The sequence below is a fragment of the Solanum lycopersicum genome, chromosome 3 (genome assembly GCF_036512215.1).
Source record: "Solanum lycopersicum chromosome 3, SLM_r2.1".
NCBI classification, from domain to species: domain Eukaryota; kingdom Viridiplantae; phylum Streptophyta; class Magnoliopsida; order Solanales; family Solanaceae; genus Solanum; species Solanum lycopersicum.
The window spans coordinates 4473307-4494793 of record NC_090802.1 but is presented as its reverse complement, the minus strand read 5'-3'; the positions used below and the strand labels follow the sequence as shown (position 1 = coordinate 4494793).

Sequence of the window (21487 nt, the reverse complement as noted above, 5' to 3'; positions counted from 1 at the left end):
ATTAATCTTTCAATAATCTTCTTCGATTTTCAGAATATTATTATACTCAATTCTAAGAGTATGATCAAAATTCTTAAGGATGGGGAAGTTTGGGGATTTTCGGATTCCTACTAGACGAGCTAAAATATTAAGACTTCTTTTTTCTAACATCACCAAATGAAAGTTTACTCCAAATCTGAAGAGTTTCTCGGAGTTTTTGATTGGCTTGCATGAGGTTTCTATTAGACCAACAATTATGAACTAGAGTATGGAATTCTTGATACGTGCACCAGAAAATTAATTAGAATTATGGAGATTTTGTACGATAAAGAGAGATTGTCTAACAGTAACAATATATAAAACTTTAACTCCTTTATCGAAATTAAGCGGTAAAATACTATTATTAGCTAGTTTGTTTCCTCCAAAATTCCCATCAATACTAACAAATATCTAAGAGGAATACTCGATGAGAACTAAAAATATTAACTTTTGACAAACTTATAAAATCAAAATTATTGTTTACATAAAGGACCATTTTCAACTTACCTATAACATAATAGACTAAAGTATTATTTCACTCATTGGTGTGGCAGTTAGAAAAGAAAAGAAAAAGTGGAGGACTGGAAAGAGTAATTTTCGCTAAAGTATAACAAAACCTGACTTTTCAAAGATATTTTTCCCTCGGCCTCCGCGTCTCCGCTTTGCTGTTGCAGTTAGGGTTTCTTCGAGACAAGGTAAAAACATTCAATCTTCTTCTTCTGATTGTTGATTTGATTTGCATTTTTCTTCAATTCACTATTCGAGAAATGAAATCATTAATACATCGAACGAAAATGTCAATTCATTTCTTTAAAATCTTATAACGGTAGAGTTGATTTGTTGCAACTTTTATTTTGTGACTTTTTGATTTCTTAGTTGCTTGAAACATTATATGTATAGATCCTATTCGGTTGTTGAATTGATGTTTTGCAACTTTTATTTTGTGGAGGTAGTGACTTTGCATGTGGTGTGCATTTTTTATATTAACTGCTAAATTTAGGTTTTTGTGTAAACAACTTATAATCTTGCTCATTCAAATTGGGTGTGTTTTGAACTCACCTATGTTCGTCTATTCTTTGAAGAGTTGAGATAATTTTTGCTAAACCAAATTAGGGATTGTTGTGCCATCTTCTTAAGAAGGCATACAAAGGGTGTGACCTAGTGGTTAATGAAGTTAGAATACAAATAGAAATTCTAGATAGAGACAGAAAGTAAGTGATTTCTTGTCATTTGACTAATTCTTGGTTGAAGAAGTTACAACGTACATGCCCTGGTGGGATTGTGGGATCGTGCAGGTATCCCGTGAAATACCAAGGTCTGTGCAAGGTGGACCAAATACTACTGTTATTAGAAAATGGAATTAAGAAGAAATTTTAGGATAATTCGTTTGACATATAAAACTTTTGAGATGGCGAGTTTCAGATATTTAGGAGAATACTAGGTGCCTATTAGATTTGGTACGAGTTATAGGTTTTTGACTTGGAATTGAGATCATTTTAAGATGACTTTATTCTAAGTTAGTAATTTTTATTGTAAAAAGGGTGCTTGCCTGGTGCCACAGGCAAAGGGTCAAATAATCCTCCCAGGAGATCGGAGTTTGATTCCAATTCGTGAATAATCTAAAGCCACTGATTTTTTACATTGTAAAAGGATCGATCGTATAACAGTTTATGTACAAACTGTTTTAGGTGTAGCTAACATGATCTAACTGATAACTTAATGAATGGAGCACATCTCCTTTCTAAAGGATGCTAAGTTGCTCAGACTCTCCAAAAATGTTGTTGCACCAATGTCAGATCCTCCAAAAATCACTGCGTTTGAAGGATCTGTCACGCACCTGACTGCATTTTCGAGGAGTCACATGAAGGATGCATGTTCACTTTAGGATTGCCTAAACGGAAGGGTGTAAGCTAACTCTGAACACAATCCATGGACAACTGTTAAATGCTCAACTTTTCTGCTGCAATAAATCACGTTAGTTATAGTTACCATTATCAAAAAAAAAAATATATCACGTTAGTTATATAGTTAGATGAAACTGCTCTTTTCATATTATCTGTAGCCTTACACATCTACTTGTCTCCTTTCAGGTTTAGCAGTCCCCGACATCTTCTGTTCAGGAAGGATGAGGCCAATTTTCTGTGGTAACTTTGAGTTTGAAACCAGACAGCCTGAGCTGGAAAGGCTTTTCAAAAGATACGGGAAGGTTGATAGGGTGGATATGAAGTCTGGTAAGATTGTAACACATGTCAATTTTCTTTCATTGCCACTTGTCTTATTTCTAACCTTGTTCTGTAAATTTTCCTTTTTTGAATATGATGGACCCTGTTGGCGAGTTTAAGTTGTGGCGATAACTTGTTACGGACACTAACCCGTGGATTCATGGTGTACCATCTCTGATATAAACTTATATGTACTTTTGATTAATTGCTTGTCTTGTTAGGTGTTAACTACTTGTATGTGAGGCCTCCCCAATAAGGTCTTGTTATTTTCTTTTGTGTATCTTAGAAGTTGGAAATGTAATTCTTATTTCTTAGTACATGCTCATGTTACTGCCGGTGAGTTTCTTCCTGCAGTAGGTACCTGGGTTTGATTTCATCTACTAGGGTAGTTGTTTACATAAACGGATTCTTTCTTCTGTATAATCTTTATTCCTTGTGTCTTGTTAACTATGGGCAATAAGCACTATTGCATCAGATGGTCTGGCCAGGTGTTATTTTGCCAATTGTTCATCAATCCGAGTAAGACGGAGCCCACCACTATTGACTACCGGTAAAACTGGGCCAGATTATGTGAAGTCCCTGTCTTGCTATGCTCAGCATAGCAAGAAACGATAAAGCTGATGGTTGCAAAGCGATTGAGTGATGAAATATGAACAAGGTTATTGCATCCCTTGGCCCGCTCTGTGTTTTCAGTGCTCAAATGACCGCAAAGTGGTTTGATGTGGATGCTGCATTCCCATCTTTACATGGTGGCTTTGTTGGATGGAAGATCCAGTCAATTTTATTTGGCTCAACAGCAGAAATTTTGTTGAGTTTTGGTGGGGTAGTAGGATATGTTTACTGAAAAAGTATATTTCTTTAAGTGTAGACCCCCATACTCAACTGATTCTTTGGCGCAGGATAACATTGCAATGTCCATACCCATTGCTGATGGACGGTGTCTATTTCATGTCCTGACCGTGACAAGTTTCTCTTCTTGTTTCAACAAGAGCTCTCTGATCCATCATGGCATCACAATTACATATTATTCTCAGTCACTATTGCCCTCCATTCCTCGTGAATTTTGCCCCACCTTCATTTTCAGACTTGTCACAATTCCGACCTCGAAGCTGAGGCTGCAGTTTAAAATGGAGAAGGCACTCTTTAACATTATCCCATGATGTGACATCCACCTTTCCCTGGCATCTTTAGATCCACCATTGAAGGTCTGTTGCTGATTTTGATGGTGTCAAAGTTTGTCGATTTGACAAGAGTGATTGTAATGCAATGAAATGCTAGCTAGATGGTTTGCACATTTACTGGATAAAGTTATCTTTCTTTTTTTTTTTTTTGTTGAGCATTTATGATTAGTGGAATCCTTCTTTGGGGGGTTCTTGTTGTCACCAACTGAGTTTTTGTTTAATCTTCAGTTTATTTCTTGCATCAAACTTCAGGTTTTGCTTTTGTTTATATGGATGATGAAAGAGATGCAAAGGATGCTATTCAGGGGCTTGACCGAATAGAATTTGGCAGAAAGGGACGGAGGCTTCGTGTTGAGTGGTCTAAGGTAATCCATTTTTGTGCCTGCTCTCCGTTCTTCACATGTGTGTTAATGCTGTGTTTTGGTCGCTGTGCTGCAGGAAGAACGGAGCAGGAAGCCTGAGGGTTCTAAAAAATCTTCATCAAGCTTCAGAGTTTCCAAGACCTTGTTTGTCATAAATTTTGATCCATATAATACTAGGACAAGGGATCTGGAAAGGCACTTTGATCCATATGGAAAAATACTCAATATAAGGATCCGAAGAAATTTTGGATTTATTCAGTTTGAGACACAGGAGGATGCCACTAGAGCCCTGGATGCTACAAATATGAGGTATATGCCTTTTCAATTTTTGTTGTAATTGGGCATGTAGTTTCTAAATTTGCTCATTAGTTTGACCTGAGCCTTCACTTGACTGCTTATTACTTGGTTAAATGCAGTAAGCTGATGGACCGAGTTATCACTGTGGAGTATGCAATCAGAGATGATGATGATAGGAAAAATGGATATGGTCCTGGTAAAACCTATAATCAATCACCCAGAAGAGGTTATGACCGTGGTCGATCTCGTAGTCCACGTGGAAGAGATAGGCTGAGTCCAGACTATGGTCGTGGCCGAGATCGGCCTAGTCCAGACTATGGTCGTGGTCGAGATCGGCCAAGTCCAGACTATGGTCGTGGTCGAGATAGGCCTATTTCTGACTTCGATCGCGGTAGAGATCGGCCAAATTCTGACTTTGGTCGTGGTAGAGATCAGCTAAGTCCTGACTATGGTCGTGGCCCTAGTCGAAGTCCTAAGCACAGGGAAGGGAATTCTGAGTATGGCCGTGGCCATAGTCCAGCTGTAGGAAAGGAGAGAAATCCTGGTCATGGGAATGTTCGTAGCCCTAGCCCTCGTAGGGAAAGAACAGGTCCAGGAAATGGTCTTATGAGCAGTCCACTGAACATAAGTCCTGGTTATGGTGATGGACCCAGTCCTAGTGCTCAGAGGGAGAGGAGAGATAAATATAGCCCGGATGGTCATAATCGTGGCAGCAGCCCAGGTCCTAAACCTGAACCAGTAGGAAGTCCTGTACGTGATGGTAGGGGAAGTTCAGAGTGATGCAGGAGGTTTGCACCTCACTAGTTTACTTTCCTTTTGTCTGCCTTTCTTTTGGTATCTCTGTGCTCTGTTGCCTGTTCTCATTTTTGATGTCATTGATGCAGTCGTTCGCCTCCAGCTCGGGAAAGATCGCGCTCCTGATTTGCTTGAAGCTGTTTTTATACTTGGAAGTAATATCTGTAGGATGGTTATGTTGAAAGTGGTGCTGTAGAATTACACCTTGAAGTTGCTTGGAATATCAAAGTACGTAGCATGTGGGTTTTAGAACCAATGTAATATACCTTGGGAGATGGTTTTTGCTCTTGGAAGTGATTTAGAACTGGTACCGTGTATCTGTGTTGTTTACTTGATACACCCTTTTCCATTGGATACTGATCTGGATAAGACATGGGCCGTGGAAGTGATTTAGAACTGATAGCGTGTATCTGTGTGTTTACTTGATACACCCTTTTCCATTTGATACTGATCTGGTAAGACATGGGCCATATATAGTTTTTGCTGGTGGAAGTGATTTAGAACTGCTACCGTGTATCTGTGTTGTTTACCTGGTACACTCTTTTCCATTTGATACTGATCTGGTAAGACTTGGGGGCCATATCAATTCTTTCCTTGGCTTCAGCGACAAATTTTGTGTCAATGTGATGATCAATGTATTGTGCACTCAAGTATGTGGCCTAGTGGTCAATGAAGTAGTTGTTAGGTATCTGGTGTTGGTGGGAGATGTCAAAGTATCCGGTGGAATTAGTAAACTAATCTTTAATATTGATTAAGTATGAGTTAATATACTACAGGACAATTTTTAGAGTTTGCAATAGTGAGTTTTGTTATTGTATTGTAGGTAGATATATTATTATAACTCGTTCTAGTGGTTGTCAGTTACATGTAGAGGAGCCTACTTTGTTTATAACACTAGCAAAGTTAGTTAATTCAGACAAGAAAGAAAAAACAGTACCGAGTTGCTAACTATTTTTTACATAATTGCTAGTGTTACTTGTTGGATGTTTTTGGATGTTATATTTGTGGGTTTTAAATTACCCTACCTTTAGGGTAGTTGGAGAATAAGGAGGAGCGTGGTTTGTTGGAATATATGAAGCAAGGTTTGACTGTAACTCCATTATTAAGTAACTTGATATGAAAGAGTGATGATAAGATAAGAATGGCCCCCATCAAATAATTTTCATTTATGGTACTAATAATTCTCCTCTTGTTTTAAAGACAAGGACATTCCAGGAGCCATGTACTTTGCTTGCATATTAGCCATCACCAGGGCCACTTTGTACAACTAACTAACTAACTATATATATAAATATGGAGTTGTCTTCGCTATTAATCGATCGCACCTAATGAGATATATTTTGGCATCTCTTACTTATTACTCAAATTTGGGTGAAACTAAATCTTGTTCCTATTCCCATATTAGTTAAAAATAGTTGTGAATTCTCCGTCTTTACAAGTATATTGCAAGTCCCACTTGAATGGATCAACATCCAATTTTGACATTTAGACAGACATATCACGAGGTGACAATCAAAGTCTAGCTTAACAGTCTATATAATACTGTTCAGTACTAGAATGACTAGACCAGGAGCGTACGCACTAACGATTAATTAATTAAAAATCATTAGCAAATTATTTATCAATAATTAAGAATATTCTATTTGATCTTTATAATTCACATGCCCTTCAACTTCAATTACAAACTCAATGAACCACTAATTTAGGAATAAACAACACTAAAATAGTCACTTTCTATTATGATTCATTACCCTAAAAAAAGAAGGAAAAAATAAAACTAAAAAATAAGCAAATGTGGTAACATTAGCATCTCCAGTTAGATCTAATGTTTGTTTAAAGTCATACTATTTCAAAAATCAACCAAGCTCATGAAGTCCGGTTAATTAAGTCTCCAACTTTAACAGGAAAATTTTTCATGTCTTTTAAAAGTAAATATCAAGACTCAAGTCTTTCCACTACTCAACTAAACTTATACGCTTGACATAATTTCATTTTTTATACTATTGATTGCCCTAAAACGGAAGAAAGAAAAAAAACATAGTACTTGATAAACTAAAGAGAATAACAACTGTTTCCAGTAGATTCCAGGCTTTATGTATTCCAGCTGCAAATTAAAATTGATTTTTTAAAATTATGCCAAAGTATTTTTCCAATTCTACCAATCAACCGTTGGATGCGGCTAACAAAATTAAAACATTTCTCAAAAGAGACAAAAATTATGCATGCACGACCCATGCAAATACTTTTGACTAATAATAATTTATATATTTAGCAGCTCAGTCTTTGGTTTCAGACCCAAATATTTGTTTTATTCTATGCATATTACAAAAAACAATTGGCTCCATCTGCGGAAACGACAATTCAAAAGATTTTTTTCATAATCTAGTTTGGCGTTTATACATGTTTAAAACAAGAACAAGCTAAGTCAAAAAAATAAAAAAATTCTTAGTTGATTTTGGGAGTGTTTCCTAAGTTTGTTGTGTGTGTGAACAAGATAAAGCGACTTATAAATTTGATTACTGCTCTTTTTCTTGGTTCAAATTTATGTGAATTTATTTGACTAGACACATAATTTTTTGAAACTTTTCATTTTAAGTACATGTTGTAACATATGTGCGTGGGTACAAGACTTTTTGAATTTTGTATTATTAAACATGTCATACTATTTATTTGACCAAGTGAGAAGTTTGAAGCAAATCATTCGTGAATAATTTAGAAATTTGTGTTATGCTTTTTTTAAAAACCAAATTAACAAAGGAAATATGTTTGCTAAATTAAAATGAACTAAAAAGAATATATATAGTAATATATATTCGGAAGAGATCAATTAATACTTATTAATCGAGTATCCTTAAATTCTGTTGGCCTATGTTTTGATGAGATAAACTGTGGATTATATTTTAGTAGCAGAGTCATTGTTCGATTATATCTTTGAATTCAACAAGAATAGACATTGTTATAATTAAGTCCACGACTTAGTCATTTCCACAAGGAATATGAATACTTATAAATTTATAATATTGTTTTTTCTTCGTTTCAAATTAAGAGAAATTAAAGTGTGGTACAGTATTACATAAACCAAAATTTGATATGCGTGTTTTCTTGCACGTGATATTCATTTCTACTAAATTTGCGCACAAAATGCGTGTTTAAATTACGTGTTCGTAGTGTTAACACTTTGCTTCTTAATAGGTTAACAATTTATCACAGTTTTGTTATTAGCATTTTCAATATACAAATATCCTGATTCAGAATATAAATTTTTAAAGTATTTCAAATTTTAAGAATTTTTTTATTACTAACGAATTACATATGTATGTCCTTTAATCTGAACTCAACTACCCCTCCGTCCGTAATTGTTTAGCAGGTATGCTAAAAATAAATGTCTAAAATTAATTGTTAATTTAAACAATCAAGAGATAATTAGTTATTTTTTTTTTCAATTATGCCCTTAATAACTACTCCATTTTGTTCAATTGAAAAGTTATGTAACCTTTTGATATTCTTGGTATAGTAGAGTTATATTAGTCAAATTACACATTGTAAACGGAGAGAGTAGTATTTATGCCCTCTAACTTTAGGCATGCATAAGTAAACATTTAAATATGTATAATTTATAAAGTCGAATAAGTAGACACACACATCTTATGTAGCATAGTACATATAGGATGCAAATTGCCACGTGTGACACTAAGTAGGACGTGTGTGCATACTTGATTAACTCTATGCAAATTTAATTATCTAATTATACTCACCAAAAATTAAATGACATAAATGTACCAAATAAAAAAGTATGTTTATGTAATATACCTTTATTATGTGCCCAAAGAGGAATCAAAATCTTATCAAAGAGGCACAAAATTAAACAAGTACTAGATTCCCAAAATATATATATATATATATTTGATAAAAAATTTAACTGTTGATTTAGCGACGAGATGAGGTTAGAACTTAGAAAAGAAAATAGAGAGATTCTTTATTTCACAGCTTTGTCTTTTTGATGTGGCAATGTTATCACATTGAGTTGGAGAGATAAGCTTTATCTTTTTTCTAAAAAAAAAAATCTAAATCATAATAAATCTCTTCTTTTTTATCAAAAAAAAATGCTACACTTGTCTTTGAGCAAGAGAATTCATAAATGACCTAAGTTATCCATTTCTTTTTTAATGGGAATATTAAGTTTGAGACCATAGTCAATGAGCTATCGAAAATTTTACACCTAAGTCAAGATAATTTTTGATTCACCTTTTCTTTAAAGTCCAAAACAATGCATGCTTACAAGTTAGTGGGGCGGTTGCCTTAGCATGTATGATAATTTTTGAAATATAATTATAGATATACTCTTTATTATTTGACTTGAATCATAGAATTTTGTTGAATTATGATGCACAATATAATTAATTAATTAATTAGGTCAGTTATGAACATAATATTGCAAGTCTTCATTTTCTAGAATTTGGTTGGGCTTTTAATGGATTCCGTTTTTCCCTTTTCTGTTTCTCCATCATTAGTATTACTCCTTTTGTTTCAGTCAAGTTAATGCGTCATATTTTTAATAAGAAAATATTATAAATAATTAAAATTATATACGCTGTTTAGTATTATTTCGTTTTATTTATACTAGGTGTTTCTTTCGTTGCTTGAACTCTTTTAAGAAATCTTTTCATTTCTAAAAGAGAAAAGGGTCTGATATACCCCTCAACTTTGTCATTTAGAGCTGATATACCCCTTGTTATGAAAGTGACTCATATATACTCCTATTTGTAAACAAACGACTCACATATACCCTTTTCCTCTAACGGAAATGAAAAAAAAATAATTTTAATCTAAATTTTTATTTTTTTTTCTAAAAAATATAATCCAATATGAGTAAATTTAATCCTCGTCACATATTTTTTTGACTTTTTTTGTTTCAATGACTAATTTATAATTATTATTTTGATAATCAAATTTATTTTTGTTTCACTAATATTCTTGTAAAACTAATTGTAGATGATCAAATTTTTCTTCGAATACGAAATTAAATTACAATACACACAAAAAAAATAGTTTAATTTTTTATTCTTGAAATAAGGAATGAAAGAAAAAACAAAATAAGAATAAGAAATTCAAATAATTATAATAAAAGAAGTCAAAAAATAATTTATGTATGAAAAAAATTAAAATATACCTTGAAAGAATCATATATACCCCTAAATAATTTTTTTAAAAAAAAATTAAAAGTAATAAATATAAATTTAAAACTAATTTTTTAAAATCCGTTAAATGAAGGATATATGTGAGCCATTTTGTAACGGCAGGGGTATATGTGAGCCATTTGTATAACGGTAAGGGCATATACGAGCCACTTTTATAACGAGGGGTATATCAGCTCCAAATGACAAAGTTGAGAGGTATATCAGACCCTTTTCCCTTTCTAAAATTGTAACTATTTATTCGATTTCAATTTGTCGATGAGGAGAATAGTGTTTTTATTAAATTATATTTATATTCAGTAACATATATTAAATTAGTGTAATTTTTTTAAATTATTTACTTACAGAAATAGGGATAAGAAAAATTTCAAAAATCAAAAATATCTTTCAATACGGTAAACATCGTTTATTCTAAAACAACATATAAAACTAATATTGCTGAATATAATAAATATGACACATATATTGAATCAACAATATCTAATAACTTTGACCGACGGTAAGGAAATAAATTGCGGCTTGCAATATCCTATTTTAAAAAATTGTATTTCGCAATAGATAAATATTATAGCTAAATAGTATAATTTGTTGATAACCTTAATTAATGATGCATTAGTGCAAAAAATTATATTAGCTACGGATAAAATATAATGAATTAACTATGAAATCCATAGCTAATATTACTTTTTTTTAGTAGGGATAAAATTTCATCGTCAACATTTTTATGTTTTGGTGAATAGTACAAAATGTGGGGAAAACGTGGAGTAATAATATTTTAAATGTTCAAGTTTCTGTGTACGAAATTTGAACACAACTTTATGACATCATAAAATATGTGTCATGGCTTATCAAAAGCATGTCGACTAAAACATATGAAATGCAAAAATTCTTTTCTTTTTTTTTTTAAATTTCAATGTGAACTCATAATAGTTTTATGAACAAACGTCTAAATGATTTACTTATATAAAAGTAACCCCACTTTCTTTTTGTTAATATATGAGAAAATTCCACACGTTTTGATTTTATTTTATTTTTTTTAATTTTCTGTGTGTACCCCACTAATTTTTCTACTGGTTTTTATTTTTGCCCGTGTGACCAGGGCACTAACACTCGCATTGGTCACAAAACTCCGTTAATAGTGACCACTGAATATGCAAAAGCATTTTTTTTTAAAAAAAAGGGAATTAGTATATGTAAATTAAAAATTAACATTATTTTAATGGAAAGAAGAGTTAGTTTCAGTGTACCAGAAAACAGTTGTTTGAAAAAATATATTAAAAAATTGTTATATATAAAAAGTTAAAAAAAAAGGGCAAGAATTATTATTATTATTAATTAATAAGTAGAAGTGATCAATCAACATTTTTTGTTGTGTTAATAAATAAGATGACGGCTGGCGTACAGTGTGGAAGGAGGACTGCTAATACAAATTCTCTTTCTAGATTCTCAGTGCTGACTTTCTATCTTTTCTTATTTAGACTTTCATTCCATTCCATACGACCAACAGCGCCATCATTTGGACCATGCATAAAATAGAAGTCGACGGTCGTGGATTCACGATTTTCATTTTTAAAGGTGTAAAAAAGATAAAAAAGTTAGTGTTTAAAATTTGAATTTTAAATCGTTAAATTACAGAGTCAATTGATAATTTAGTATTTAGATGATTATCGAGGGGGTTCAGATGAAAACTATCTCGACATTTTAGATCCACCTGTCTATAATTTTAGTGATGGAAGTCATGTAATTTTTTGCTCAAGAGGCGTATATATATATATAAACCGTCTTCATCCCTTTGATTCCGTTCCTAGTAACCGTATTGAAATTTTTATTAAGAAAGTCATATATATAAAAAATAAATAAAAGTAAACCATGAATAAGCCAAGAGGAATTCGATGTATATTCATAATCTTTTGACCGACTTATGTAATGTAATTTTCTAGCAGTTGAGTGTCAACTAACATTATTTGAACAAAGATGACTACCATTGATGGGTTGTGAATGTTGGAAGAGGTAAGCTAAAAGCTTAAAAGACCTTTGGTGGGAGTTAAACTATACTTAAGAGTGAAAATGAAATAGTAACTTTATAAAGGGAGATTAGTGATCAATTTTTTTCGTTGTTATAGTCCTTTAAATCGAGCTTGTTTCATCGAACTTGTTTAAATAACATGATCAGTAAGTTATCGTATATAAACTAATTTACTGTATTAATTAAAAAGAATAGCGATTAAATATTTCTTAGTATCCCAAACAAAAAATTGTAACACAAAAAATTATAACATTGTGTCTTATTCTTTTAATTTGTACAAATGATTATTTCCTCTGTCCCTATTTAGTTGTCTATTTTAAAAGTGACACACATATTAATACACCAATTATTATTATAAGTTCGTTACAGGTTTATCCTTAACTTAAAAGATTGTGCAACTCTCCAAGTATAATAAATATATTTTCTAGTTCCAAAAAACATGCATTACAACTTAATAGTACTAGAAATTTTCTAGAATTAAATTAAGACATATTAGGAAATAAATTGTTGTCCTTTCTTGATTTGTTGAAATGAATAAGTAAATAGGAACAAATATAAAAGGAAATATGGAATTGAAAAGTGTGCTATCCCTTTCATTCTGTTTTTTCAATTTCTAATCAAGTTGTTAAGTAAAGTTATATGCAAAAACCAAAAGTTAAAAGTCCAAATTTATATTAAAAAAAATTCTTTGAACTTAGTACTTGACAATACTTCTTTTCTTTTATTCAAATATTGTAAAAATACTTAATAATTATATAACTTAAAAATACTTAAAATAAGCCAATTTAAACACACACTTGATATGTTTCATTTGATCAAGTTGTTAAAAGAGTGTGGAACGAGGAAGTAACATCACAAAAACGCTGATCAGTGATCAATTAGCTGACAAAAAAAATGAAAACAAGTAATTAAACCGATGGTTAAGCGTGTTGGACATAAATTAAAAGAGAAAAAAAAAAAGTAATAAACAGATAAGTGGAGATCAGTAGTCTTGGACTTTCGGCGAGCCGCACCGCACCAAAAAATAATATTATGGCTGGCAAATACTTGATTCGCTTACCAATTGATCCTTCGTCTTATTCACGTGATCGGATTTAGAATTTTTAGAATATAAGTGCACCGTAATTTACTTTATAATTCCGCCTCTAAGAACAGTACATGTTTTTTTGGGCCCTTTAACGGGCCTTTTTATTTATGGCCGGTTTTGGGTCCTTATCTATATGTCCAAAAAGTTGTTTCATCAATTGTCTCTGCTTATGACTTGTCTATCATCTCTTTGCAGTTTTTGGCTTCCCTGTTAGATAATTCTACAACACACTCGTGCGTTAGTATACTACTATAACAGAACTAGTCGTCATAAAATAAGTTTGTATAATTTATTGAAATTTTTTATAGAAAGTTGAACATTTGTGTTAAAAAGGACAAATATGCCAAATAAATAAAAAAGGTTCCGCCCCTAAAAACTTAGTTGAAACAAAATTGGCATTCCACTGTTTATAATGTTGTAGGCTGGTAAAAGTTTCGAAAATCTGTCCTTATATAAACCCCATCACTTGTTGGCCTTTAAATGTGCACAAAAACTTCTTCCTCGTTCGTTATAAAACTCTATTATCTCTTTGCTTTCTCTTTTAATTATATTAACAGAAAAAAAAAATGTGTAAGCCGACAAGTCCGCCATTCACCTGCAAATGCGAAGCATATGCAGAAAAAAATTTCACCACCATTAAAGTCCCTGAAGAATCCGACATGTCTACCCCTTTGATAACTAAAAGCCCAACAAACGACACTTACCCCCACATAACCAACAAGAAAATAACTTCTCTTGTATTCAATGAAGCTAAATCCATAGCTAATATCGCTTTTCCAATGATCCTTACAGGACTTTTGCTTTACTCTCGTTCTATGATCTCTATGCTGTTTCTTGGCCGTCTTGGGGGTTTGGCTCTTGCTGGTGGATCTCTTGCAATTGGGTTTGCTAACATTACTGGGTATTCAATTTTGTCTGGTTTAGCTATGGGGATGGAACCAATTTGTGGACAAGCTTTTGGTGCCCAAAAGTATAATCTTCTTGGGCTTACTTTACAGAGAACTGTTCTTTTGCTTTTATTAATTTCATTCCCAATTGCTCTGTTTTGGGTTAATATGAAGACGATTCTGCTTTATTGTGGTCAAGATGAAGATATTGCAACCGAAGCACAATCTTATTTGTTCTATTCTCTTCCTGATTTATTCGCCCAATCTTTACTTCATCCCTTGCGTATTTACCTCAGAACTCAATCGATTACTCTGCCTCTGACTTGTTGTGCGGTTTTCGCCATTCTCCTGCATATACCCATAAATTTTCTTCTTGTTATTAAGCTTAATTTGGGGGTTAGAGGAGTTGCTATGAGTGGGGTTTTGACTAATTTTAATCTAGTAGGTTCGTTGATCGTATATATTCTTGTTTCTGGTGTTTACAAAAAGACATGGGAGAAATTGTCAATGGAGTGTGTTAAAGGATGGAAATCCCTTTTGAATTTAGCCATCCCAAGCTGCATTTCAGTATGTCTTGAATGGTGGTGGTATGAGATCATGATTTTGCTCTGTGGGTTGTTGATTAACCCGAAAGCAACGGTTGCTTCAATGGGCATTTTGATTCAAACGACTTCGTTGATTTACATTTTTCCATCCTCTCTCAGTTTCAGTGTATCAACAAGAGTTGGTAATGAGGTTGGAGCCATGAGAGCAGGTAAAGCGAAGGTAGCTGCCATTGTAGGCCTTGGTTGCAGCTTCATTTTGGGTGTTACAGCTCTATTTTTCGCTGTGACGGTGAGAAACGTTTGGGCCAAGATGTTTACTAATGACAAAGAGATATTAGCGTTAACATCACTTGTTTTACCAATTATTGGGCTTTGTGAATTGGGAAACTGCCCACAAACAACTGGCTGTGGGGTTTTGAGAGGAACAGCAAGGCCTAAAGTTGGGGCAAATATAAATTTAGGATGCTTTTATATCGTTGGGATGCCAGTGGCAGTGGGGCTAAGTTTTTATATGGGATTTGATTTTCAAGGATTATGGCTCGGACTGTTGGCCGCACAAGCGTCTTGTATGGTAACTATGCTGCTTGTTCTGCTTCATACAGATTGGGAATTCGAAACACTCAGAGCCAAACAACTAACAGGAACCATCATTATCGATCAAACTCAAGGAAATACTAGTAGTAGTACTAAGCAACTCAATGAAAATTTTTTATGTTAACAATTTTATATCTTTAATTTTTCTGTATAGAGGGGGGAGGGGTGCATTCATGTGAAGCAAACTCTTTTGGTAATTCTGGTGAGGTCCAAATTGGGAATATCACAGGATATGACAAAAGATTGTAGCTGGAAAAACCAGCAAGAAAGAAAAGGTGCAGTTTGTACTCTAGCTAAGAAAATTATTACTCTACCAAATTTTGTTCATTTGCTCATTGTACTATCACATGTTCCCTCTTTTTTTAAAAAAATTATTTAGCTTAGATAACAAATTTAAATAAGGTAAATACAATTTTAAAAAAATTAAGAAGATGCCTTCAAGATGAGTTATGTGTGTTTCATGTTGTCCTGCATGCATGGAATAGCTAGGATAAACTTTATTCAGTTATTATTATTTTTTTAAAAAAATCCTAGCTGGCCAAAACAACAAAGAGAGTTAAAAAATGTTACATTAACAATTTATATGGTGTAAAATTATAATCTTTTAATTAAAACTAATATTAACACCCTTGCAGCTACACCCGTATAGTTGTTTGCAATTTATCAGGTGTAAGTAAATAATAGTTAATAATAATTCTTCGATCACTATTTTCAACAAACATTAATTGACATTTTAGAATTGAAGAATTCTCAATTTTGAATATATGTTTTTATATTAGATTTGCCAAAACTTGAGTTGGTGCCAATATGAACATTTATTTGAAATGGTATAAAATATGAGTGCTCTATCGATTTCAAAAAAACTAAAGTCCCGCAGCAAATTATCCTTGTCGTATTTCATCACGCTTACCGCGTATTACGCCATGCGAAAATAGAAAACTACAAATTAGCATTCGGATTTTATCGAACCCACACAGTTTATGTGTTTCAAAATTTATTAAATTCAAAACTCAATTTTTAATATTTAAAATCATTATTCTAAAATGTAAAATTAGATCTTAGGCGTAACTCACACCCAAAAAGTTAGCTCAAAGGGATGAGGATTGTCTAAACCTTATTAAGGAGTCCACCCATCTTATTAACCACCGATGTGAAACTTTTGTCAATCTTTAACATAAAATTTAGAATCTTCTAGAAAGTTAAAATCATAGCTCCGCGTGACCGAGCCTAATTTATATAACTTGAAACCGTATGACTCAAATGGATAGATAGGCTAGATTGAAGTGCGTAAAACAGAAGCCGCAAATACGGTTAAAAAGGGAATATGATGCTCAAAGCGTATAAACTTTGATAAGACTGGATGGATGTGTTAGTTTTCTTTCCAGCACTATCTAAAACACAAATTAACTTCAAACATCGTCTTGATTTATCATTATTTTACTCGTAATTAATAAAAATCTATTTTTTTTCATTACATAGTAATAATAATTTTACAATTTAATAATAAAATTTATCTATCGTTAAATCTAGCTAGTATTATTAATAGGGGAGGTACGTAAAGAGAAGCAGGGGAGCACGGGACACATGGGAGACGCATTATAATTAGGCAAATGCAAATGCAAATGCTCCTATAATTATGTATGCAAGTTGCAACATCAACTAATAAATTAAGCATATATTATAATTATATAAATGTATGTATGTGCAGTGCCAATATTGCTGCTGCTAGTCAATCTCTTAAGATCTTCAATATCCTTTTTTTCCCTTACTTTTATAAAGATTTATAACTTGTTCATGTCAAATTATATATTTCTGCAATTGGTTGGGGGATCTTCCTCAACATGCATTGCTTCTACACATCATAAGATTTTGTAACTTCATTATATATATAAATAAAGATTTTTTTTTACATTGTTAGATGTACTTTATTATATAACAACAGATACTCCGATTCTTCTGTCCCTATTTAGTTGTCCACTTTACAAATGATACACTTATTAAGATAGCAATAATTAGCATAACAAAATTATAATTTTACCCTTATTAATTATGGTTTCAAAAAGGATAAATTAAAACTTGAAAATTTATAAAAAATTTAAATGAGGATATAATAGAAAAAACAGTTTTATCTCTTTTTAATTTGTCAAAATAAACAAGTAGATAGAGATAGTTAAAAGAAGAAATATGAATAAGTAAATAAGCAGAATAAATAATTTTTACACTTTAGGAAAATCCCTATCTAATATTATGGGGTTTTTTGGCTCATTTGTTCAACTTAAACCAATTAATTTGCTTCTTATTTTTACTCTAAAGAGAAGCAATAAGTTTCTGAAATAAGGTAATATATTTAAGGGTATGTTCGCTGCAGAGAAAAATACTTTTTTCTATATAATTTTTTAAAAAATAAAATAAATTTAATTTAAGGGTATGTTCGCTGCAAGAAAAAGATATTTTTTTCGACTTCGTACTAATTATCGGTATGCTTGAATTTATTTCCTATATTAATAATATATCTAATGTATATCAAATAAAATATTTATTTATAATTCGAAAACTTATTATGAAAATATGAGTGTAAGCATAGGAGTGTTGTTTATGACTTGATTTATTTATTTTTTACTATTCAAAGTTATTTTCCACATTTAAAAAAATATATATTTTAAATTACTCAATTAATCAAATATAATATATAACCTGAAGATATTTCACCAGTACTATTGCACTAGAATATGTACTATCATTTGACCTTGATTTCCCCCCAATATTATTAGACTGACCCCACATAAACTCAGAACACTCTGCCATTAGCAAGTGGTTAATAATTAATTAATCAAATTATAAGGTCAGATAGATAGATGAATCATGCAACTTATTCACTTCTTAATTTTAATTAACACCTAATTACTTCTCTCTTTTTTTCCAAATGAATTAATTAGGGAAAACAAACTTGCAGAACTACGTACTGCCTCTAAATTAAAATGGAAAACGTGATGATTATTTAATCTTTTATCAGAGTATATATTAAACAAATAGTATACGTATCTAAATTTGTTTAATTCCATGCAGGAGAATCAGAATCCACAAGATTTAACACATAAATATAAAATGTTTATTAAAGATAGTATATTATTTAGCCTTAAGCCTATACCAAAAGGTGAGATCCCTTTAATGTTCCAAAGAATCAAGAAAAACAAAAGATTTATTAAATATAAGTTAATTACATTACATTACATTACACTCTAACTAATAACTTAATTGTTGGACTGTAATTTAGGATTAAAAATTTATTTTTTGATTAAAAATAATTATAATTAGCATTAAAAAAATAGAGATTATAATTAATACCTGTTACCATATTCATGCATTGTTGAGTTGTCCTATGTATAAATTTACATGCATAAACACGCTTTCTTTGTGTAGACTTAGTTGAAAAATAGACAGTTGGAGTAACTGTACAAAGAAAAAAACAAATATTAAAAATTATAATACGTAGTAGCTTTAATTAATTTGAAGAAATAAATATATTCATAAAATACAACAATTAATAATCATGCTTACTTAGGGGATAACATTAAATAATAATTAAAGGGACCTGAATTGTTTTCTAAGGCAAAAGCCTAGCTCTCTTTGAATCATTAATTATATTCAAATGTTTTATAAATTCTCCCAAAGTCTCTCCTTCTTTAAGGCAATAAATACTGAGGCGGATTCAACAATTTTAGTTATGAGTTTTTGATATTAATTTATGAAATTATTTATACGTAAAATATTTGATAAAAAAATTGAGTTTGACCTTATCCGAATATATATATATATATATATATATATAATTGTAATGCTGGCTCCGCCTCTACATAGATATATTTATAACAACTCATGCCTAGTTGTGAAAAAATTAAGTCAACAAAATGATGAATATTTAATGTATATACTAGACTAGAATTATGAAACATAAGAATATAGCTAAAAATAGATTCTAAATCAACATTAGGAATTGCAACTATTTTTTTTTTAAAAAAAGGACGAAATTTTAGATGGATTTGATGATACGTATAGAACCGCCCACAAGTTTTAGCATTTTCAAGTAATTAAATATGAGAATTTAATATTAGTGAAGAGATAAGGAGACAAACTGGCTTGATCAATATATTAGGTGCTTAATTTAGAGGGGGGAAAATTGTAATTTTTATTATTATTATTATTATCTCAGCAACCTTCAAGAGCATGGACTGAATTATGATCATCCTTATCATGATATATACTACTAAATAAATAATAATTATTCTCCTAATCATTTTAATTATGACCCTTGGCTCTTCAAGGTTTTTGCGACCCTTTGCTAATTACAATACATGTCTCCTAATCATTCTTTGATGAAATACAGGATGAATAAGAAACATAAAAATATACATATATATCAATATTTCATTATCGTAAATTGGATTCCATAATAAAGATAATTAATTAATTGGACAACACTATAGAGGGGCATTTAGGTTACGTTTTTTTTGGGCTATTTTTGCAAAAGAATATGACGTTAATTAAAAGCATTTGCCCCACAAGCACAATTATATATATGTATAAAATAAAATCTAATCTTGGTAAGCCCCCCTTCTGCCAAAAATAAAATAAATAAAATCAACCAAAAAAGAAAAGAAAAGATGATGATGTCATAATTGTGACACGTTGTATTCAAAATATCAAGATATATATAATATATAAGATTTTATAAGTAGAATCTACAAGAGATAAAATAAAAAAAGGTATAGAGATATCATAGTTTTATATCATCTTTATGTTCGAAATATCAAGATATAAAATGGTAACAATATATTTAGGTATAATTTTATAAATAAGATTTGAAAAGATAGATATATAAACAGAGTTTTTTCTTACCTTTACTAGATAGGAAAGTTATTTTTGATAAATTTTTGACTGAAATTCAAAATAATAGAGATATAGGAAATTAAAATATACGAATACATACAATTAGACATAAGAAATCACAAAGCAAATTTAAGCGACATTTTTAAAGAGTCAAATAATTTTTAATTCCAAACTGATCATCAATTTTTGAAAATTGTCACACCATACATGATATACACTTGAGTACGTAGAAAAAAATAACATGTAGAAGACTTATCTCGAATTAGCCGTACATATAGATATCCTTCGATAAAAATGTATGTACAAAAAAAGTAGGATAAATTGCTCAAGAACACATCCTTAGCTTTAATTTAGAGTAGTAGAAGAGTATATATGTATACACTCTTAATTTGATTGTCTTACCATTTATCAACCAAGTGTTCAAATTAGTAATGGCTTAATATCCGTATTTGAATAGGAATAATGCAAGTGATTTTAGTTTTTGATATAAGAGAAAGGACACAAATTAAGCAAGTTGTCATATTGCTTCCAATTAAAATACCCCTTTTCACATGAAAATTCAATTTCCAAGTTCATTTTAATTTTTTTTGTTAATATTTCCTTGTCATGTTCTTTAGTGAAGCAAAAAGACAATTTGAATATTAAGGAACCTAGTATATAATTAATAATTAAAATAAAACTCAGTACCATAATTGGACAGACGGCTTTAGGGAAACTCTATTATTTTTGTTCATATTTAACTTGACATACTTTAAAAAAATGTAATGATAATAATAAAATAATAATTTTACTATATCAACAATAAATCATCTTACTCAATAAGTAATGATTGAAATAATTAGTAGAGTACTTAGTTCATAATAAGATAAATAGATGTAAAATAATAAAATATCCTCTAACTTTTTCCAACTAAACAAGTATAGTTAAATATCTAATTTGTTAATGAACAAAGTAAAAATAGACTAAAATAGTTTTTTTTTTTCTTTTCGAAGGTCAAAGGGAGTAAGCAACATTTTCTTAGATCCAGTCTGGATTATTAAAATGTTGACCCCAATGGACTCATTCATCAAATATGTGGGTCAAACATATTAAAAAATTTAGCAATTTGCATGAGATTGAGTCGATTCAAGTACATTTTAAAATGAATTTATCCCTTTTTAATATTGATTTTAGGGAATAGCCAACTATATAAACATTGAACGAAAGGGATTATATAATTTTAAAATGTCGGATCTTCAAAAAAATATAATAAAATATGTGTTGACTTTGGAGGGTTTTCTGTTAACGTCTGGTGACCGTACGAGGCTTCGAAAGGCTACATAATTTTGTCATGTTGGGGTTTCCTTCAAAAACACTATATTAATTCTACTGATCAACTAATTGATACTGAC

The 21487-nt window shown here is 31.1% G+C and overlaps 2 protein-coding genes across 7 annotated transcripts; both read left to right on the top strand.

Annotated features, from left to right (window-relative positions):
- The first annotated feature begins 566 nt into the window (after nt 1-566).
- Nucleotides 567-5486, top strand: LOC101264097 (serine/arginine-rich splicing factor RS31). 6 transcript variants are annotated; one of them, XM_069296254.1, is made up of 8 exons: nt 655-713; nt 2109-2249; nt 2716-3058; nt 3140-3445; nt 3674-3786; nt 3860-4092; nt 4200-4868; nt 4965-5486. In XM_069296254.1, exons 5-7 carry the CDS (start codon nt 3691-3693, stop codon nt 4858-4860), a joined length of 990 nt encoding a protein of 329 aa, XP_069152355.1. In that variant the 5' UTR covers nt 655-713; nt 2109-2249; nt 2716-3058; nt 3140-3445; nt 3674-3690; the 3' UTR covers nt 4861-4868; nt 4965-5486. The 6 variants fall into 6 exon arrangements, with proteins under 6 accessions (XP_004234353.1, XP_010317570.1, XP_010317571.1 ...); XM_010319268.4 differs by having other exon boundaries at nt 618-713; nt 2109-3058; XM_010319269.4 differs by lacking the exon at nt 2716-3058 and having other exon boundaries at nt 652-713.
- A 5614-nt stretch (nt 5487-11100) lies between these two features.
- On the top strand, nt 11101-15527 carry LOC101264595 (protein DETOXIFICATION 49). The gene has a single exon (XM_004234307.5). It carries the CDS (start codon nt 13750-13752, stop codon nt 15331-15333), a length of 1584 nt encoding a protein of 527 aa, XP_004234355.1. The 5' UTR covers nt 11101-13749; the 3' UTR covers nt 15334-15527.
- The last annotated feature ends 5960 nt before the right edge of the window (nt 15528-21487 follow it).

What these genes read in the sequence shown, in the direction of transcription:
- LOC101264595 (XM_004234307.5), top strand. Translation starts at nt 13,750, where the DNA reads ATGTGTAAGCCGACAAGTCCGCCATTCACCTGCAAATGCGAAGCATAT.
- LOC101264097 (XM_004234305.5), top strand. Translation starts at nt 2,144, where the DNA reads ATGAGGCCAATTTTCTGTGGTAACTTTGAGTTTGAAACCAGACAGCCT. An exon ending in TAGGGTGGATATGAAGTCTG is followed by an intron (nt 2,250 to 3,673) that starts GTAAGATTGTAA and finishes ATCAAACTTCAG; the next exon opens with GTTTTGCTTTTGTTTATATG. An exon ending in CTGGATGCTACAAATATGAG is followed by an intron (nt 4,093 to 4,199) that starts GTATATGCCTTT and finishes GGTTAAATGCAG; the next exon opens with TAAGCTGATGGACCGAGTTA.